Source organism: Camelus bactrianus, chromosome 9 (genome assembly GCF_048773025.1).
Source record: "Camelus bactrianus isolate YW-2024 breed Bactrian camel chromosome 9, ASM4877302v1, whole genome shotgun sequence".
Lineage (NCBI taxonomy): Eukaryota > Metazoa > Chordata > Mammalia > Artiodactyla > Camelidae > Camelus > Camelus bactrianus.
Genome location: NC_133547.1, coordinates 27,489,357 through 27,505,518, shown reverse-complemented (window position 1 = coordinate 27,505,518; position 16,162 = coordinate 27,489,357). Strand labels below are relative to the sequence as shown.

Genomic DNA, 16,162 nt, shown 5'->3' with positions numbered 1-16,162 from the left:
GCGATGACACTCAAGTGAGCTTAGCAGACAGGTTAAAAGGACGACTGGATGCTAAGGGGTACAACACGTATGTTGTCTTTCATCAGTGTGCCGTGAGGGCATTATGAAACAATGACTGCACAGTAGTTAATCATGTTTAAATGCACGAATTATACAGCATGTTACCTGCATCTAGTGACTAACACAGACTCAAAGACTTTCAGCAGTGCAAGGAAGTTTCATGCTACACAGGTTAAAGATCTTACACTACAAAAGCAGTAATATATCATCACATACACACTCCCTTAGGAATTCTTCTGTAATATTCTCCTCTAACAGCTGTTCAACGATGTGCAGAGCTTTTCTCTCAAACTCAATCTTCTTTCTGACAGCTGCTTCTAGTTCTGCTTTCCTGAAATTAAAAAAAAATTTTTTTAATTTAAAAAGTTATTCTAGGGGGATGGGGGATGGGAAGGGACTGGGATTTCAAAATGTAGAATAGATAAACAAGATTGTACTGTGTAGCACAGAAATATGTACAGGATCTTATGGTGGCTCACAACGAAAGAGAATGTGACAATGAATGTATGTATGTTCATGTATAACTGAAAAATTGTGCTCTACACTGGAATTTGACACAACATTGTAAAATGACTATAACTCAATAGAAAAAAGCTTAAAAAAATAAATAAGTTATTCTACTTATAAGGTTTAGCATAGGCATTTTTCTGTTTTAAAATACAACACTAACAACATCATTTTGCTATTTAAGTTATATGTATATATTTTTTTGATCCAACACTTTTCAAAAAGGAAACAAGCTACTCATTACACTGTACAACACTGATGGCCACAACAGGACCAGCTGACTTCCAGGGCTCAGGGCCCAAGGAAGAACTCAGAAACTCCTACAGAGAAGATGAGGTAAAATCTTTTTGCCAGTTAAGAGTTTATACTCTATCACTCCTCTGTGTACTTAAAAACGGAGGTTTTTCCTCTGAAATTATTAGAAATCAGAAGAGATTAGAGAGGAAAAAGATGATTTCAGCTGTTCTTACAAGTAAAATTTCTTTGTGTCAAGTCTCAAAAGTTAACTATTGGCTCAGTTTGACAGGACAGAGTTATATTTACAAAGAAGTATTTACTTACTTTTGATACAAAGTCTTGTTAAGTAACTATACTGATATGACTATGCAGTTGAGGAAAACAATCTTCCCAGGAGGCTGGCCCTCATCCTGGCACCAGTGGGCCTCTGCCAGCCCCTGCCGACCCCATGCATCATGAATACAGAAGCAGAGGCAACCCGATTAAACAATGGCCCCAGGACAGCGGTTCTCAGCCCCAGCTGCACTTTAGGGTCATCTGACGAGATGTTTTAAAAAAGATGCCATGCGCAGGTCCCACTGTAGGCTAATTAAATCAGAGTCTTTGAGGATGTGGCCTGGTTACTGGTGTTTTCTTAAAAGTGTTCCAGACAATCTGAGTGTGTAACAGGGCTGAGAACCACTGCCATGGGACCAAAGATACCAACCATCTTGGAGACTTACTTGCTCCTTTCCTGCACTGGTTTCTCCTTGTCTACCAGACAACCTGTGCTGGTCCCCTGGACCTTGACAGAGCTCTCATATCAAGACCTACAATGTACTTACCTTTTCTCCCTACCTTCACTGACTCTCAAGACTTTAGACTCTAATTCCTTGCCCAGAGTAATATGTTTTACAAAAACAATTTGGAGGAATGACAAAGGATTACCAACTAGGGACAAAAAGGGACATTAAAACAAGAAGAAACTTGCAATTGACATGTTTTCCTACCATTTTATAAAGACCATTCTTTTATCAAAGATGTATAACAGACATGAACACAGGTTAAAAGACAGTTCTTTGCATTGTTAGCTTTATGAAAACATTGTTTTATTTTCTCATTTTACTGCCTACCAATAAAAGCGATGTCACTTACTAAGATCAGTATAGAATCTGCATTAGGAATTGCCGACTTAAGTGGTTAATTACGTCAACTTGTGGGAACAGCCTCACTCCTCCTAACTGAGGAACCCCCACAGCTGTTTCCCATGGACAGCCCTGTCTCACTGCTGCCTTCCCTCCCAAATGATGACAGGCAGTGTGTGTACGGAAGTGGTTCTCAAACTTTTTGGTCTCAGTGCTCCTTCACACTCTTAAAATTGGAGCTTTTGCTTATGTAGATTATATCTGCTGATACTTACCACATTGCTAATAAAACTAAGAAAAATTTAAAGCATTTATTAATTCATTTAATAACACGATACCTATTACACATTAACATATTTTTAAATGAAAATTTTAGTGTGAAGAGCAAAACTGATTTCTACTTTTGCAAAGTTCCTTAACAGCGGGCTTAACACTACTCACCTGGATTGCATGTATTAGTATTTTTCAGCTGGAATGAATGTATGAAGGAGCACTCCCTTCCACAACTATCTGGTTGCCCCCAAGGATTTTTAATTGTTTCAGCATCCTGGGTGATCCGCTTAAAATACATTTCAGCTTACCTGTATTTTTTAAATATAAGTATAGAATAAAATACAATCTCCCCAGGCTTCTGGTCAGATCCATGTTGAAGAGAACTGCAAATTGCCAGCATTATCGTTATTAGCTAAATTTTACTCTTGGAATACTTCCTAAACCCAAGTCAGTATAATCATGCTGCCCTACAGGGAAATATTCTTCAAGACAGATTCATCATTTTATTTTCTTATTCTAAATTCACTTTAAATTCCACCACTTTATTACTTAAAAGTTTTCCAATTTGCACTTAGAAAATCTGAATTTCTCACTATGTCCTACCAGGTACTGTCTGAAAAGAATCCTGCCTCTAACCTTTTCCTACGCTCCTTTCTTCCTTAGCTCAGAATGCTGCACACCACCCTGGGCACGTCTCCTTTCTTTAAGTGACTGAGGTTTTCCCTGCCACACACACTGCCACTTCCAGCTGGAGATCCCACTACTCCTTGTCTGGGCAATGCCTACTTGGCCCTCAAGTCTTCGCTTAATCACCACTTTCTCAGAGAAGCCTTTCCCTGAAAACCTACCACCCTTCTTGCCTCCAGCTAAACTGGACCCCTATTATTAGTTCCTCCATCATAGTCTTCTCCTTTATAGCACTTATCATAACTTGTAATTATGTATTTACTTTTGATAATGTAATTGGTATTTCTTTGTTCTACTAGACAGGAATTGTGTCTATTGTGTTCAAAATCATATCCTCAGGGCCTCTGAAACCATAAAACTCCTAGAAAAAAAACACAGGCAGAACACTCTTTAATATAAATCACAGCAATTTTTTTTTTTTGTATTTGACTCCTAAGGCAAAGGAAAAAGCAAAAATAAACAAATGGGACCTAATTAAATTTAAAAGCTCTGGTACAGAAAAGGAAACTATCAACAAAATGAAAAGAAAACCTACTGAATGGGAGAAAATATTTGAAAATGATATGACCAAAAAGAGATTGATACCCCAAATATATAAACAGCTCATACAAATCAATATCAAACAAACTTAATTAAGAAAAGGAGAGAAGACTTAAATAGACATTTCCCCAAAGATATACAGACAGTCAACAGGCACATGAAAAAATGCTCAACATTGCTAATCATCAGAGAAATGCAAATCAAAACCATAATGAGATACCACCTCACACCTGTCAGAGTGGATATCATCAAAAAGACCACTAAAACAAACGTTGGCAAGGATGTGGAGAAAAGGGAACCTGGATACACTGTTGGTAGTAATGTGAACTAGTGCAACATGGAGTTTCCTTCAAACACTAAAAATAGAACTACCATATGATCTAGCAATTCCACTTCTGGGCATATATATCTGAAGAAAATAACAACACTAATTTGGAAAAATAAGGCACCCCAATGTTCAAAGCAGCATTATTTACAATAGCCAAGATACACAAACAACCTAAGTGCCTATCAGCAGATGACTGGACAAAGAAGATGTGGTGTGTATATGCAATGGAATATTACTCAGCCATCATTTTGCAATTCACAGCAATGTGGAAGAAAGTACAGGGTATTATGTTTAGTGAAATAAATCAGACAGAGACAAATACTGTATATCACTTCTATGGGGAATCTAAAAAATACAACAAACAAATATATATAACAAAGCTAAAACAGACTCACAGATATGGAGAACAAACTAGTGGTTACCAGTGGGGGGACGGCAGGAGAGAGTGGCAAGAGTGGGATATGGGATAAAGAGATACAAACTATGTATTTTATGTATAAAATAAGTAAGCAATGTATCTTGTATAGCACAGGGAAATCTGGCCATTATTTTGTAATAACTTTAAATGGAATATAAAAACATTGAATCTCTATGTTACACACCTGGGACTAATAATAATATTGTAAATCAACTATACTTCAAGTTAAAAAAAAATATGGAGTGGCCAAGACAGCAGAGTATAAAGACCCTGCGCTCCCCTCTTCTTACCAGCACACCAAAATCACAGCTGTCTGCAGAACCACCATCGATGAAAAAGACTGAAGTCTAGCAGAAAAGATCTTCTACAACTAAGACATAAAGAAGCCACAATGAGATGGGGAGGAGGGGCAGACTTGTGAGATAATCAAATCCCAACCCCCACCCCGGGTGGGAGCCCCACAAACTGGAGGACAATCACGCCGCAGAGGTTCTCCCACAGGAGCGAGAGTTCTGAGCGTCGTGTCGGGCTCCCCAGCGCCAGAATCCTGCACTAGGAAGATGACCCCCACCCCAGAGCATTTGGCGTTGAAGACCAGTGGGGCTTAATTTCGAAGCCCCACAGGGCTGGGGGAAATAGAGACTTCACTCTTACCAGAGCTCACACAAAAATCTCATGAGCAACTGGGACCCAGAGCAAAAGCAACAATTCAATAGGAGCCTGGGTCTAACCTACCTGCGGGTCTTAGGGAGTCTCCTGGAAAGGTGGGGGGCTGCTGTAGCTCACCCTGGGGACACAGACACTGGTGAAAGCATATTTGGGAACGTTCTGCTGCTGGTGGCTGACACTTGGCTCATTAGCACCAGGACCTGGCCCCACTCAATGACCTACAGGTGCCGGGGCCAGGACTCCTCGGGCCACATAACTGACCCATCCACCAGCAAACACACTCCTAATGGCCTCCCAAGCCCACAACCACCTCCTGACACAAGCCTAGACACAGCCCAACCCACTGGAGGGTCAGGACCCGGCTCCACCTACCCGTGGGCAGGCACCAGCCCTTCCCTCCAGAAAGCCTGCCGCACCCACCAGGGGGCGGACACCAGACTCAAAACTCGGATCCTGCATCCTGCAGACCTAGGATGCCAAAAGCGTGCCAGACCTTACCCCAGGACCAGCTGTGCCCCAGATGTACCCACCAGCAGGCAAATGCTAGCTTCGGGACACCCGGTGCTCCCTATCCAACAGGATCCCATGCCCAGACAGGAACCACCCCCAAGCCCACAACAACCTTAAATGAGCCCTGGGACCCCTGGGCCACGCAGCCCAACCACAGGAACTGGCCCTGCCTGCCAACAGTCTAGCACTAACACTTGGCTTCACCTATCAGTGGGTGGGCAACAGCCCTGAAATCTTTGGGGCCCTGACTCCGACTACAAGTGAGCCAACACTAACCCTGGGCCTAGGGCTCAGCAGCCGGCCATCCTGTGAGCAGGCCCTGCTCGACAGCAGCACCTGCCTGAGGCAGAGCCTGGTCACCTGGTGGGTGAGGCGCCGGTCACGTGCACCAGACCACACACACAGTCCCCCTGCCGTAGCAGGAGGGCCCATGCAGCCCTCTTATGGGGAACAGCTAGAGCACACAGCTTGGTTGAGAAGACGGGAATGCACTGCTGGATGCATAAAACGTCTCCTACAGAAGGCCACTTCTCCACACTTGAAAGACATAACTAACCTACCACGTACACAAAATACAAATAGCAACTGAGACAAAATGAGGCGGCAGAGGAGCACGGTCCAGATGAAGGAACAAGGTAAAAGCCCAGAAGAAGAACTAAGTGGGCTAGGCAATCTACCTGAGAAAGGGTTGAGAGCAGTAACTGTAAAGATGATCAAAGAACTTTGGATAATAATGGATGCATAGAGAGAGAAGTTAGAAGTTTTTAACAAAGAGTTAGAAAATATAAAGAACAACCAAACAGAGGTGAAGAATACAATAACTAAAATGAAAAACACACTAGAAGGAATCAATAGTAGACTAAATGATACAGAGAAACAGATCAGTGAGCTGGAAGAAAGAGTAGTGGAAATCACTGCCACTGAAAAGGGAAAAAAAAAAAGAATGAAAAGAAATGGACAGTTTAAGAGACCTCTCAGACAACATCAAACACACTAATATTTGCATTATACGGGTACCTGAAGGAGAAGAAAGAGTCTGAGAACACATTTAAGACATAATAGCTGAAAACTTCCCTAACCTGGTAAAGGAAACAGTCACCCAAGCCCAGGAAGTGCAGAGGAAGTTCCATACAGGATGAACTCAAAAAGGAGCACACCAAGACACGCTGCAATCAAAATGAGATAAAGAGAGACTATTAAAAGCAGCAAGAGAAAAGCAAAAAGAAACCATTAACAAAATGAAAAGACAACCTACTAAATGGGAGAAAATATTTGCAAATGATATGACCAAAAAGGAGTTAGTATCCAAAATATATAAACAGCTCATACATCTCAATATCAAACAAACAACTGAATTTTAAAAAGGGCAGAAGACCTGATAGACATTTTCCAAAGAGATGCAGATGACCGACAGGCACATGAAAAGATGATCAACATCACTAGTCGTCAGGGAAATTCTAATCAAAACCACAATGAGATATCACCTTACACCTGTCAAAATGGCTATCATCAAAAAGAACACAAGTAACAAATGTTGGTGAGGCTGTGGAGAAAAGGGAACCTTTGTGCACTGCTGGTAGGAATGTAAATTGGTGCAGCCACTGTGGAAAACAGTAAGCAGGTTTCTCAAAAAACTAAAAATAGAACTACCATATGACTCAGCAATTCCACTCCTGGGTATATATCCAAAAAAAAAAAAAAAAAAAAAATCCCAAAAAACCAAACACACTAATTCAAAAATCCCAATGTCATAGAAGCATTATTTACAATTGCCAAGATATGGAATCAACCTAAGTGTCCATCAACAGATGACTGGATAAAGAAGATGTTGTATATATACATACAGATACACCCACAATAGAATACTACTCAGTCATGAAAAAGAATCAAAGTTTGCCATTTGCAGCAACATGGATGGAGTTGGAAGGCATTATGCTAAGTGAAATAAGTTAGAGAGAAAAATATCATATGATATCATTTATATGTGGGCTCTAAAAAATACAAAAAAACTGGTGAATACAACAAAATAAAAGCCGGCTCACAGATATGCAGAACAGTGATTATCAGTGGGGGAGGGGGACAATGTAGGGGTAGAGAAGTAGGAGGCACAAACTACTGGGTGCAAGACAGGCTCAAGGATATATTGTACAACATGTATATATATACACGTAGCCAATATTTTTAATAATTGTAAATGGAAAGTAACTTCTAAAACTGTCTAAAAACAATAAATTTGATTCAACAAGAACAACAAAATATCATATCCTCAGGGCTTAACACAGGTCTGGCATATCTTACATTCAGCAAATGATTTTTGAAAGAATGAGTAAATCAAGGCCAAAGCCGACACTTCATAAAATGATAAGGTACAGACATACATTTATTTTTAATCATTCTGAGAGACTACTCCTATTCTAAAAACCTTTTGTGACAGGAGATAAATCTTGCCTTTTTAGGAGAAGCCTATAGACAGTACAGGACAACTTTTTGCTGCAAATGCGGACATGATGTAAACAAAGAACAACAACAAGGTTTCTTGGAGTCTCTGGCATCTAAAGCAAAAAAAGGAGAGAGTATCTGAAGAGGTGGAGAAAATAGACCTGGTTGATTCAGGCACTGACACCTTTCTGCAGCTACTCGTACCAGCAGTCTAGAAGTGTCTCATTTGGTTTTCTTAAAGTGCAGAGTAGCAGAAGTAAACTCTATGTTAGAATTTATAGTATTTCCCAGATCTTTCTCTTCTCTCAAAATAATCTCCTCTAAGGTAGCACCTATTATTTTTTAAAATGATTCAATTAGTAAGAGATAAGCAGGTAAGTGAAAGCAGCTGTCTGAGTAGTTCTCATACCTTTTAGAAGCTGCTTCTTGTTTCAAGGCATTTGTCTGTTTAGTGCCTACAATTAAAAGAAACAAAAATCAGTAGGTCAAGTCTACACAAACACACCAGGGTACAGGGCAGATTCCTGTCCAAATAAAATGTAGGCCCTCTTTTCTTCTTTTCCATTTCACTTCCAATTCTGTGTGTAAATCAAATGAAATGGGAAGGGAATCCAATTTGGTTTTACAAACTAATTAATTATTTTTTTCTATAGTTATTTCTCTTTCTTTAGTTAAGCAACCCTGAAAGACTGAGATCTGGGTATTTCTAGGGGCAACCTCCCTCCATCCCCCAAATGTTCCTTCCCGGGTAAAGGGGGGCGTCCGACACCCCACAGAAGCGGGGCACCAAAGCAGCAGCACATCTGGAAGGAAGACCAGTGCGAGGCTCCAGGCCAGCTGCACAGGGCCTGCGGATGCCGCCCTGGTCACCCGTCCACTCTGGCGACCCCAGCAGCCCTTTCCCTCAGAGCCCGTTCGGGGGGAAATCTCGGAACATCAGCGTAAACAGGTGGGGTCGGGCCGAAGCTTCTTCCCAGAAGCCGCAAGGTCGGCGGCGGGAGCGCTCGGCCTTCTCTGCCCCGAAGACCTCCTCCCCTGAGGCAACCTTTCGGGAGCGCCCCGCGCGCCTCGGTCTGGAACTCTGCCGGGGTTCACTTCTCTGGGCTCAAACGTGGGAGCAGGCCGTTCTCCCTACCTGCGACGTTTCGCGGGCCGCGGGGACCTCGGGCCTTGCGCCCGGCGGAGCACGCCCCAGACCCGTCAGCCATGGGAAGCGTCGGCCGAGAGTCGGAGCCGACCCGGCACCTCAGCCCCAAGGCTCCGCCTCCCGCCGCGTAGCGCGGGGCGGGGCCTGGAGGGCGGAGCCGGGCGCGCGGGGGCGGGGCCGGGGGCGCGGGGCGGGGCCGGGAGCGCGGCCTACGCGGCCCAAGGAGGAGGAGGGCGGTGAGAGGGCTACAGGCCTGGCGGGTAAGTGGGAGCGTGGGTATGTCCCGGGCGGCGGGGCTCGCGGTGAGCGGTGAGCCGCTGAGACGCTGGCGCCGCAGACAAACCAGCGCCCTGGAGGAAAAGGGCCCGAAGGCCGACACAGGCAGGAATCGCGAGAAATGGCTGCTCTGGGACGCCGCCTGCACGCGCGCTGCCCCGAGGACCCGGCCTGCCGCGCCCCTCCTGCGGGGCTGGGGACGAGTCTCCCCGCTGGACAAACGAGGGGCTGCGGGAACGGACCGGTGTCGTCCTGACGGCGCCGGTCGCCTTGTGTCCGTGCGGTGTGGTGACTTGGCTATTTCGATGGCTGTACCGGGGGGACTGCACCTCCGACGGACAAACGCGCCGGCCACCCTCGGGGCGGAGGGTGTCTCAGCCCTCACCCCGCTGGATGAGCTGTGTTGCACTCCAGTTTTTGTCAAGTGGGAGGTTAAAATTTTTGAACAAGCTCCCTGATGATCAGAACTGATTTCAGGCCCACCTTTTGGAAAAAAGACTGCCTTTTAAAAGCTCTTACATTTTATATTTGCGTTGCCTCTTGGTAGTGCTCTCGACGACTTTTCTCCTTAAGGTTATCTTTCAAAACTATGCTCCTGGGAAACCTAAAAGAAGAAACAGGAGTTTGTTTTTGCGATAGATTTTCATTTTCTCAGACTAACGTAATTTCAGTAAAAACATTTCAGCGTGAAAACTTTCCATTTTCTTTATTGTATTTATTAGTAATTCATCAGAATTAGTAATTCTTCAATATAGTATCACTGATAGTTAACAGTGTGTTCTATGTTAGTACATTTCAGCATCAAGACTAGAAAAAAATAAAGAATGGCTGTGGAGGAACTTCAATCCATTATAAAGAGATGTGTAAGTAATTTTTTCTTTGTCTTTTTTTTTGTGAAGTTAAATATCTTTCAAAATATGGGAAAGGTACAGATTATTTTTAATCCCATTTGAGATTACTCAAATTGTTAAGCTTCTTTAATCCTTGCTTTTTTTTACCGAGGAATAAATAACATGAAGGCAGGAAGACAGATTGGATTATTTCTCCAAGTATGTCATACTGTGTGACATACTTTATAATTTTAAATACTGATTCTTAGCGTAGATTTTTTTATAATTTTAAATACTGATTCTTACCATAGGTTTCTTTGGCACAGTGGATTTCAGGATCATTTGTTGAAGTATTTATTAGGCTAATCCTAGTTTTCATACATTTGTTTAAGTGCAACTTATGTAGAATTTAAACAGATTTCACTGTTTTCAGAGAGAGAAAATAATTAAGGAGTTACTGAATTTTCATTTGCCTAAACATATTTTTCTTTTTCTTTTGTTTTTGCCAGCAAATCCTAAAAGAGCAAGACTTTAAAGAAGAAGACTTTGGCCTGTTTCAGTTAGCAGGCCAAAGATGCTTAGATGAAGGGCACATAGATCAACTAGTAGAAATTATTCAAAATGAAAAGAATAAGGTAAGAATCTTTGTATGTACTTTTCAGTGTCTGTAGGAAGAGAGTAGCCACATGATACGATTATTCATCGATTCATTTTTTTCAGTAAACATTTAAGAATCAATTTAAACATGCACAGTAGAAAACTGTGGAAAATAAAAAGAATGTTAGGACTAATTATATACTTTAAAGTGCTTACAGTCTGGTAGGAGAGATAAACATGTAAACAATCAGCAATAGGAGGCAGAATAAACCGATGCTGTACATCTGCTAACTCATTTAGCCTCCAGAGTAAGTGCTGTAGGTGAAACACAAGTAAAATGCTTGAGCGGAGTGGGGCCTACTTCTGGTTTAGGGATCAAAGTGGCATTTGAATCATCAATTTACATTGAGAAATGTAAGTCTCAGATACCCATTTTTAGCGATCAGCACATTCTTTTTTTCTAGCCAGGTGTATATGAAAAACCAGATAGTAGGTAAGATGGTATTTTGGGTGCATAGAGTTAGAACACAGGGAGAGCTAGATGACCTTACTGGTCAATGTCACCCAGCTGCAATCATCTGAGAAATCATTCTGCACAATGGGAAAGGATCTTTTGGGGATCAGGAACAGCTGGGACACAGTGTTGACAATACTGCCTAATTTTGTGTCTTTAGACGCCCACCCCCACCCCGTTATACAAGGGAGGACCATCTTCTTTCCAGGAGCATACTCTTTCTTCATTTATAATGCTATTTTTTTATATAGAAGTTTTCTTTCACAGTCTAGTCATGCTGGCCTAGGAATACTCCTAGGGTACCTTGGTTGTATTTGGGAAATTACTGAAACTTTTTAGCCATACATTGTTATAGAATCTCTTACTAGTTCAGAGGGCTTCTCCCTTTTTTATTTATAAAATTTTTAATAAAAATGAGGACATTTTGTTTAGTACATTTGTTTTTGTTATATGTTTATAATATTTTTGTAGCCTGAAATAAAATAAATGTAATGCTTTCTTTAACTCCTTGATTTTTCCCAATTGTATTCTCAGAGGATAATCTTTGAGAGTGCCTCACTTTTAGTTAATAATGATAAAATAAATGAAAGCTAAGGTTTATTGAGTGTTTACTATCAGTCAGATGTTGTCTTACCTGTTTTACATCTTTTAACTAATTCAGTCTTTCCAGAATCCCATAATATAGGTACCACTGTTAAATTCATTTCTTAGACAAAGAAAGAGTCACTGAAAGATAAGTGACTTGCCCAAATTAAATTAGATCTGTGCAGCCTGGTTTTAGAGCTCTTAACCACTCTGCTCTGCCTTCAGTTAGCACTGTGTAGCATGGAAGTTTTAGAGTCGAATAGAGAGTTGCTGATTGTGGGGGTGAGGGAGAGTGAAATGACCAAGAAGATGGGGTTTCAGCCTCTGAGAGGATAGTATATTATATCCTGAACAGAAAAAGGCAGCTTAAGAAGAGGAGAAAATTCCCTGAGGAAGGACAGAAAAATTTTCTTTGGCAATGTTAAGTTTAAGATGCAGCAGGCAATTGAAAAGTAATGTTTAGAGCTTAGCAGAGAAATGGATTAAGATGTAGATTTGTGTGTGACTGTTAGAGATTAGGTGATTGTGACAGATTTAAGCATAGTGAGGCTTAGCCTTCATAGCTTGAGAATCACCATTGTAATGTGTCGTTTGCTCATTTAAAAGATCCAGATACTGATCAGAGTAAAGTGACCCAGGTGACACAATCAAGATTGATCAAATTTATTATTAATCTGCTTTGTGTGAAAGAAAAAAATTTTTTTAAGCCACAGGAATAGCAGTTTATCCTGACACTATAGTGTATGGGCTTTCAACATTGGCACTGTTGATTTTGTATCAGTTGTCCTCCCAGTAGTGAAAATGAAAAATGTCTCCAGGATTTGCCAAATGTCCCCTGGTAGATAGGGAACAAGTTGCCCTCACTGAAAACCACTAATATACTGGGGAAAGCATGGTCTTTGGAGCTGGACAGACTGACATGCAAATCCTGGCTGTTAGATTTAGGCATTTTAGCTGTTAGATGTAGGCATTGCAGTAATCTCTGCGCTTTGGCATTCTCATCTGCCCATTGGGGATAATGATTTTATCTAGTAGCGTTGTTAGTATTCAACTAAACAAGGTGTCGCTTATGGATTGTTACTTTTATTCCCCTTATAACTATTCACTGTCTGCATAATGACTGGATACCTTGCAGCCGAAATTATAATTGTGAGATAGTTTACCAAAATTCTTTTTCCAAAGAATATGAAAAGGAATATATGTATATAAATATATGACCAAAACATCATGCTGTACACCAGAAGTTGTAAACTGACTACTAAAATTTTTTTAAAAAATTCTTTTTTCAGCCAAGATATGTGAAATCTTATTCAAATCTGGAATTTTCTCTTCTAGTTAATTATTCTTAGAGAATCACTTATAGCGTAGAAGTAGACCTATGAAAAGGGAAAGAAGCACTTAGTTGAAAAAGCAGAGTCTCACAGGAACTAGTTAAGTTTTTAAAAGCGAGTGTAGGCTTATTTCATAAGCAGTGATGGAATAAATAATTAGTAATTTGGATAAAAAACTAATAACCACATAACATAAATTCCTAATTAGTAAAGACCTAAATATTAAAAGTCAAGTTACACAAAAAATAGAAGAAAGCAGAGCAGAGTATGGAATCTTTGGAGGGAGGAAGATTTGTTATGCTGAGAAGTAACGGACACCATTAGCCTGTACTGGTGGAAGATGTGTTTTGTAACAGGCCCTACTCCAGGCACTGGGAGTAGATACAGCAGTGAACAGAAATCACTGCCCACGTGGATGTTACATTCTAACAAAGACAGATACACACATAATAAATAAATTATATGGTATGTTAGAAAGTGACAGATACCCTAGAGAGTAAGGCAGCATGGTCGGGGTACAGATTGCGTTGGGTTAAATCGCATAGAAATTTGAAGGACCCAGAGATGTAAACGATGGGGCTGTCTGGGATAGGAGTGTGCCAGGCGGAAGAAATAACTAGAATGAGAAGAATGTTCAGAGAGATCAACTGAACTGTATATCCCATTAGGTAAAAAGCATGATTGTTTTGCTATTTGCTGAAAAAATATCAATTTAAGGCTTCATTTTATGCCATGTTTCCAATATAAATCTTATTGAATAAAAAGAAAGGTAAAACATATGTGTACTTTTAATTTAAATGAATGTTTATAAATCTCATGGGGGAAACCCATTTTAGACCTGAAAACAGTAGAAAAGGGACCAAAGAAATAATCACTATATTTTGCTATATAAAAAACTAGAATAACTGAAAAACCAAATAATAATTTGTCGTTAATACAACCAGGTGAATATTAACATATAAGGAGCTCATGCGATTGACAAGACAACACTAAAATGTCCAGTTGATAAATGAAGATGTGAACAGATAGCATTTCCTCTTTTACTCTTTTGTGAACGATGTGTTCACATTCCCTGATATCCTCTGTTATCAGTTCTCTAGGACATGTTAAGTCTTACACCTTTGCACATTGCTGTTTTAGAGCCTTGAATGTCTTTGCCACCTGTCTGTGCCCATTAAACTTCTGTTTCTCTAACAAGTCTTCCCTATTTCTCTTACAAGTTACATGATTATAATGTATTTAGAAATTCTCCAAGGAACTTTAAAAAGTTTGTGAGCATTGGCTGGATTTCTCTATGAATCAGGGGGAGCAAAATTCTCCATGAAAATTAAGTACTCGCTCCTATTAAGCAAGTTAACTCTCTTGTTGGAAACACAGGATCTGTTTAAATCCTGGGAAAGGCCAGATTACCTGATTAAAAGCAAAGGCCCATTCACCTTTCCTCAGTGAAAGAATTAGAACCCTTTTTTGAATGTGACCTGTTGGCAGCTGCCCCCGCAAGTCCGTGGTGAGATGTTGATGGGCTCGCTTGCTTCATCTTTCCTATGTTAGAGGAAATCGCAAGCTCCTCCATGTCAAGAAAGCTCCTGGTAAGAGCCCCATAGACGGCAGTGTTTGCTTTACTCTGAAAATGTTTCACAGGTCATCGTCAAGAACATGGGCTGGAATCTAGTTGGTCCTGTTGTTCGATGCCTTTTATGGAATGATAAGGAAGATGATAAAAGAAAGTATTATTTTCTGATGCTTGATGTACTGGTAAAGGTACGTTAATAAGACTTGATTCTTCTTGTCACAATACACAGCAGTATTTTATAATCCCCTTTAGTGCTTCTGATGGGAAAGCTTTTAATTCATGAGAATATTGGTGGAAACTGTTTGGAGAAAAGGCCCCACCTTATTGATTAGATGGACAAGTCCTCTTCATCTTCCCCAGATTTCCTGGATGTAAGAATTATCTAACCTCATCTTAGACCCACTGGTTCAGAGTCTTCGCAGAGAGATGTAAGAATCTCTATTTTTTTTTTTTAAGTAGCTTATTGAATAGATGTGGAATTCAAAGATTTAGAGAAGTAGCTCTAGGCCACAGAGACCTTTTGGGAAGGTTGGAACTGAAGTCCGATCTCAGTGCTCTTTCCCTTGTAGTGTGTTCCCTAAAAGAGCATGAAAACCTCAGAATGCCGCTGGTCACAGCGGGAACAGGAGTAGGAAGTAGATGAGCTGTGAATGACAGCCTTAGGAAGAGGCTGTTAGTAAAAGCTTAATTAGAGTCAGAGGCCAAAAGTGATGGTTGAGAGAGAGAGATTCTGAGAAAAAGGCTGTTATAAGAAGCCACTTAGAGATTACTCTAAATGAACACAAATGTATACTTGGAAAGAGGGAGACTCCCTAGATATTAGTTATAAACTATGAGAGCTTAAAAAAACCAAGGCAAATGAGGTGATAGGCTAGGACCAGTCAGAGGGCAGTGGAAGTTCTGTCTGCTGAGAAAGGGCAGGGGGGCCGCTGCACCCGTCTCAGGGCCCTGGCAGTGAGAGGCGGCCGGCCCGGGAGCCCGAGGAGGCCCTCGGAGCAGACCGGCCGCACTCCCGGGAAGCCTGCGCTCTGCTAATTACGCTCTCCCTTCCCTATCTCTCTGACTTTTCCAGGAGTTAAGTCTCTAAAATGTAGTTGTCTGACTTCTCGCTTTCACAGAATCACAGATTCTGTGTTTTGCTAGTGTATTTTTTTGAACAATCTGATGAGGTGTTTTGGTGTTAAGGAAAAATAATTATATCTCTCAGTATATGCCTTTTAAAAATAGTAATCATGTGGCTTTAAATACAACTTGTATTAAACAGGTTCAATTGTGAATATTTTTGTAGTTATGTAATCCAAAGGAATTATTGTTGGGTTTGCTTGAACTGATTGAAGAGCCGTCTGGAAAACAGATATCCCAAATTATTCTTCTTTTACTTCAGCCATTACAAACAGGTAATGAGTGTATTGATACCTAAGTGTTTCTTGTTTTATCTGTGTAAGTGCCTTGCGGTTACTCCAGAATGTCAACACTATACCAGAGCAAAGTTTATGTCTGAATATTGAGTCCTCTGC

The 16,162-nt window shown here is 40.9% G+C and overlaps 2 protein-coding genes across 9 annotated transcripts in view; one reads left to right on the top strand and one right to left on the bottom strand.

Moving 5' to 3' along the window:
- The window catches only part of RPAP2 (RNA polymerase II associated protein 2), a 74,220-nt gene extending 65,154 nt beyond the window's left edge, over window positions 1-9,066 (bottom strand). For 3 of the 4 annotated variants that reach the window (XR_006723078.2, XM_010950397.3, XM_045513183.2), the window contains exons 1-3: window positions 8,928-9,066; window positions 8,202-8,247; window positions 277-391 (exon numbers count right to left, since the gene is read on the bottom strand). Coding sequence is in view for 3 of the 4 variants with exons in the window: in XM_010950397.3 (XP_010948699.2) it covers window positions 277-391; window positions 8,202-8,247; window positions 8,928-9,000 (234 nt within the window). In the remaining variant the exon portion in view is untranslated. Of the gene's footprint in view, window positions 1-276; window positions 392-4,464; window positions 4,545-8,201; window positions 8,248-8,927 lie in introns of all 4 variants that reach the window. The other variant, XM_045513184.2, reaches the window with a different exon arrangement.
- Window positions 9,067-9,116: 50 nt separating this feature from the next.
- Window positions 9,117-16,162, top strand: part of GLMN (glomulin, FKBP associated protein) — a 48,821-nt gene continuing 41,775 nt past the window's right edge. For all 5 annotated transcript variants that reach the window (XR_012509088.1, XR_012509090.1, XR_012509087.1 and 2 more), the window contains exons 1-5: window positions 9,117-9,199; window positions 10,005-10,078; window positions 10,555-10,680; window positions 14,714-14,833; window positions 15,934-16,042. Coding sequence is in view for 1 of the 5 variants with exons in the window: in XM_074369945.1 (XP_074226046.1) it covers window positions 10,040-10,078; window positions 10,555-10,680; window positions 14,714-14,833; window positions 15,934-16,042 (394 nt within the window). In the remaining 4 variants the exon portion in view is untranslated. The remainder of the gene's footprint in view (window positions 9,200-10,004; window positions 10,079-10,554; window positions 10,681-14,713; window positions 14,834-15,933; window positions 16,043-16,162) is intronic.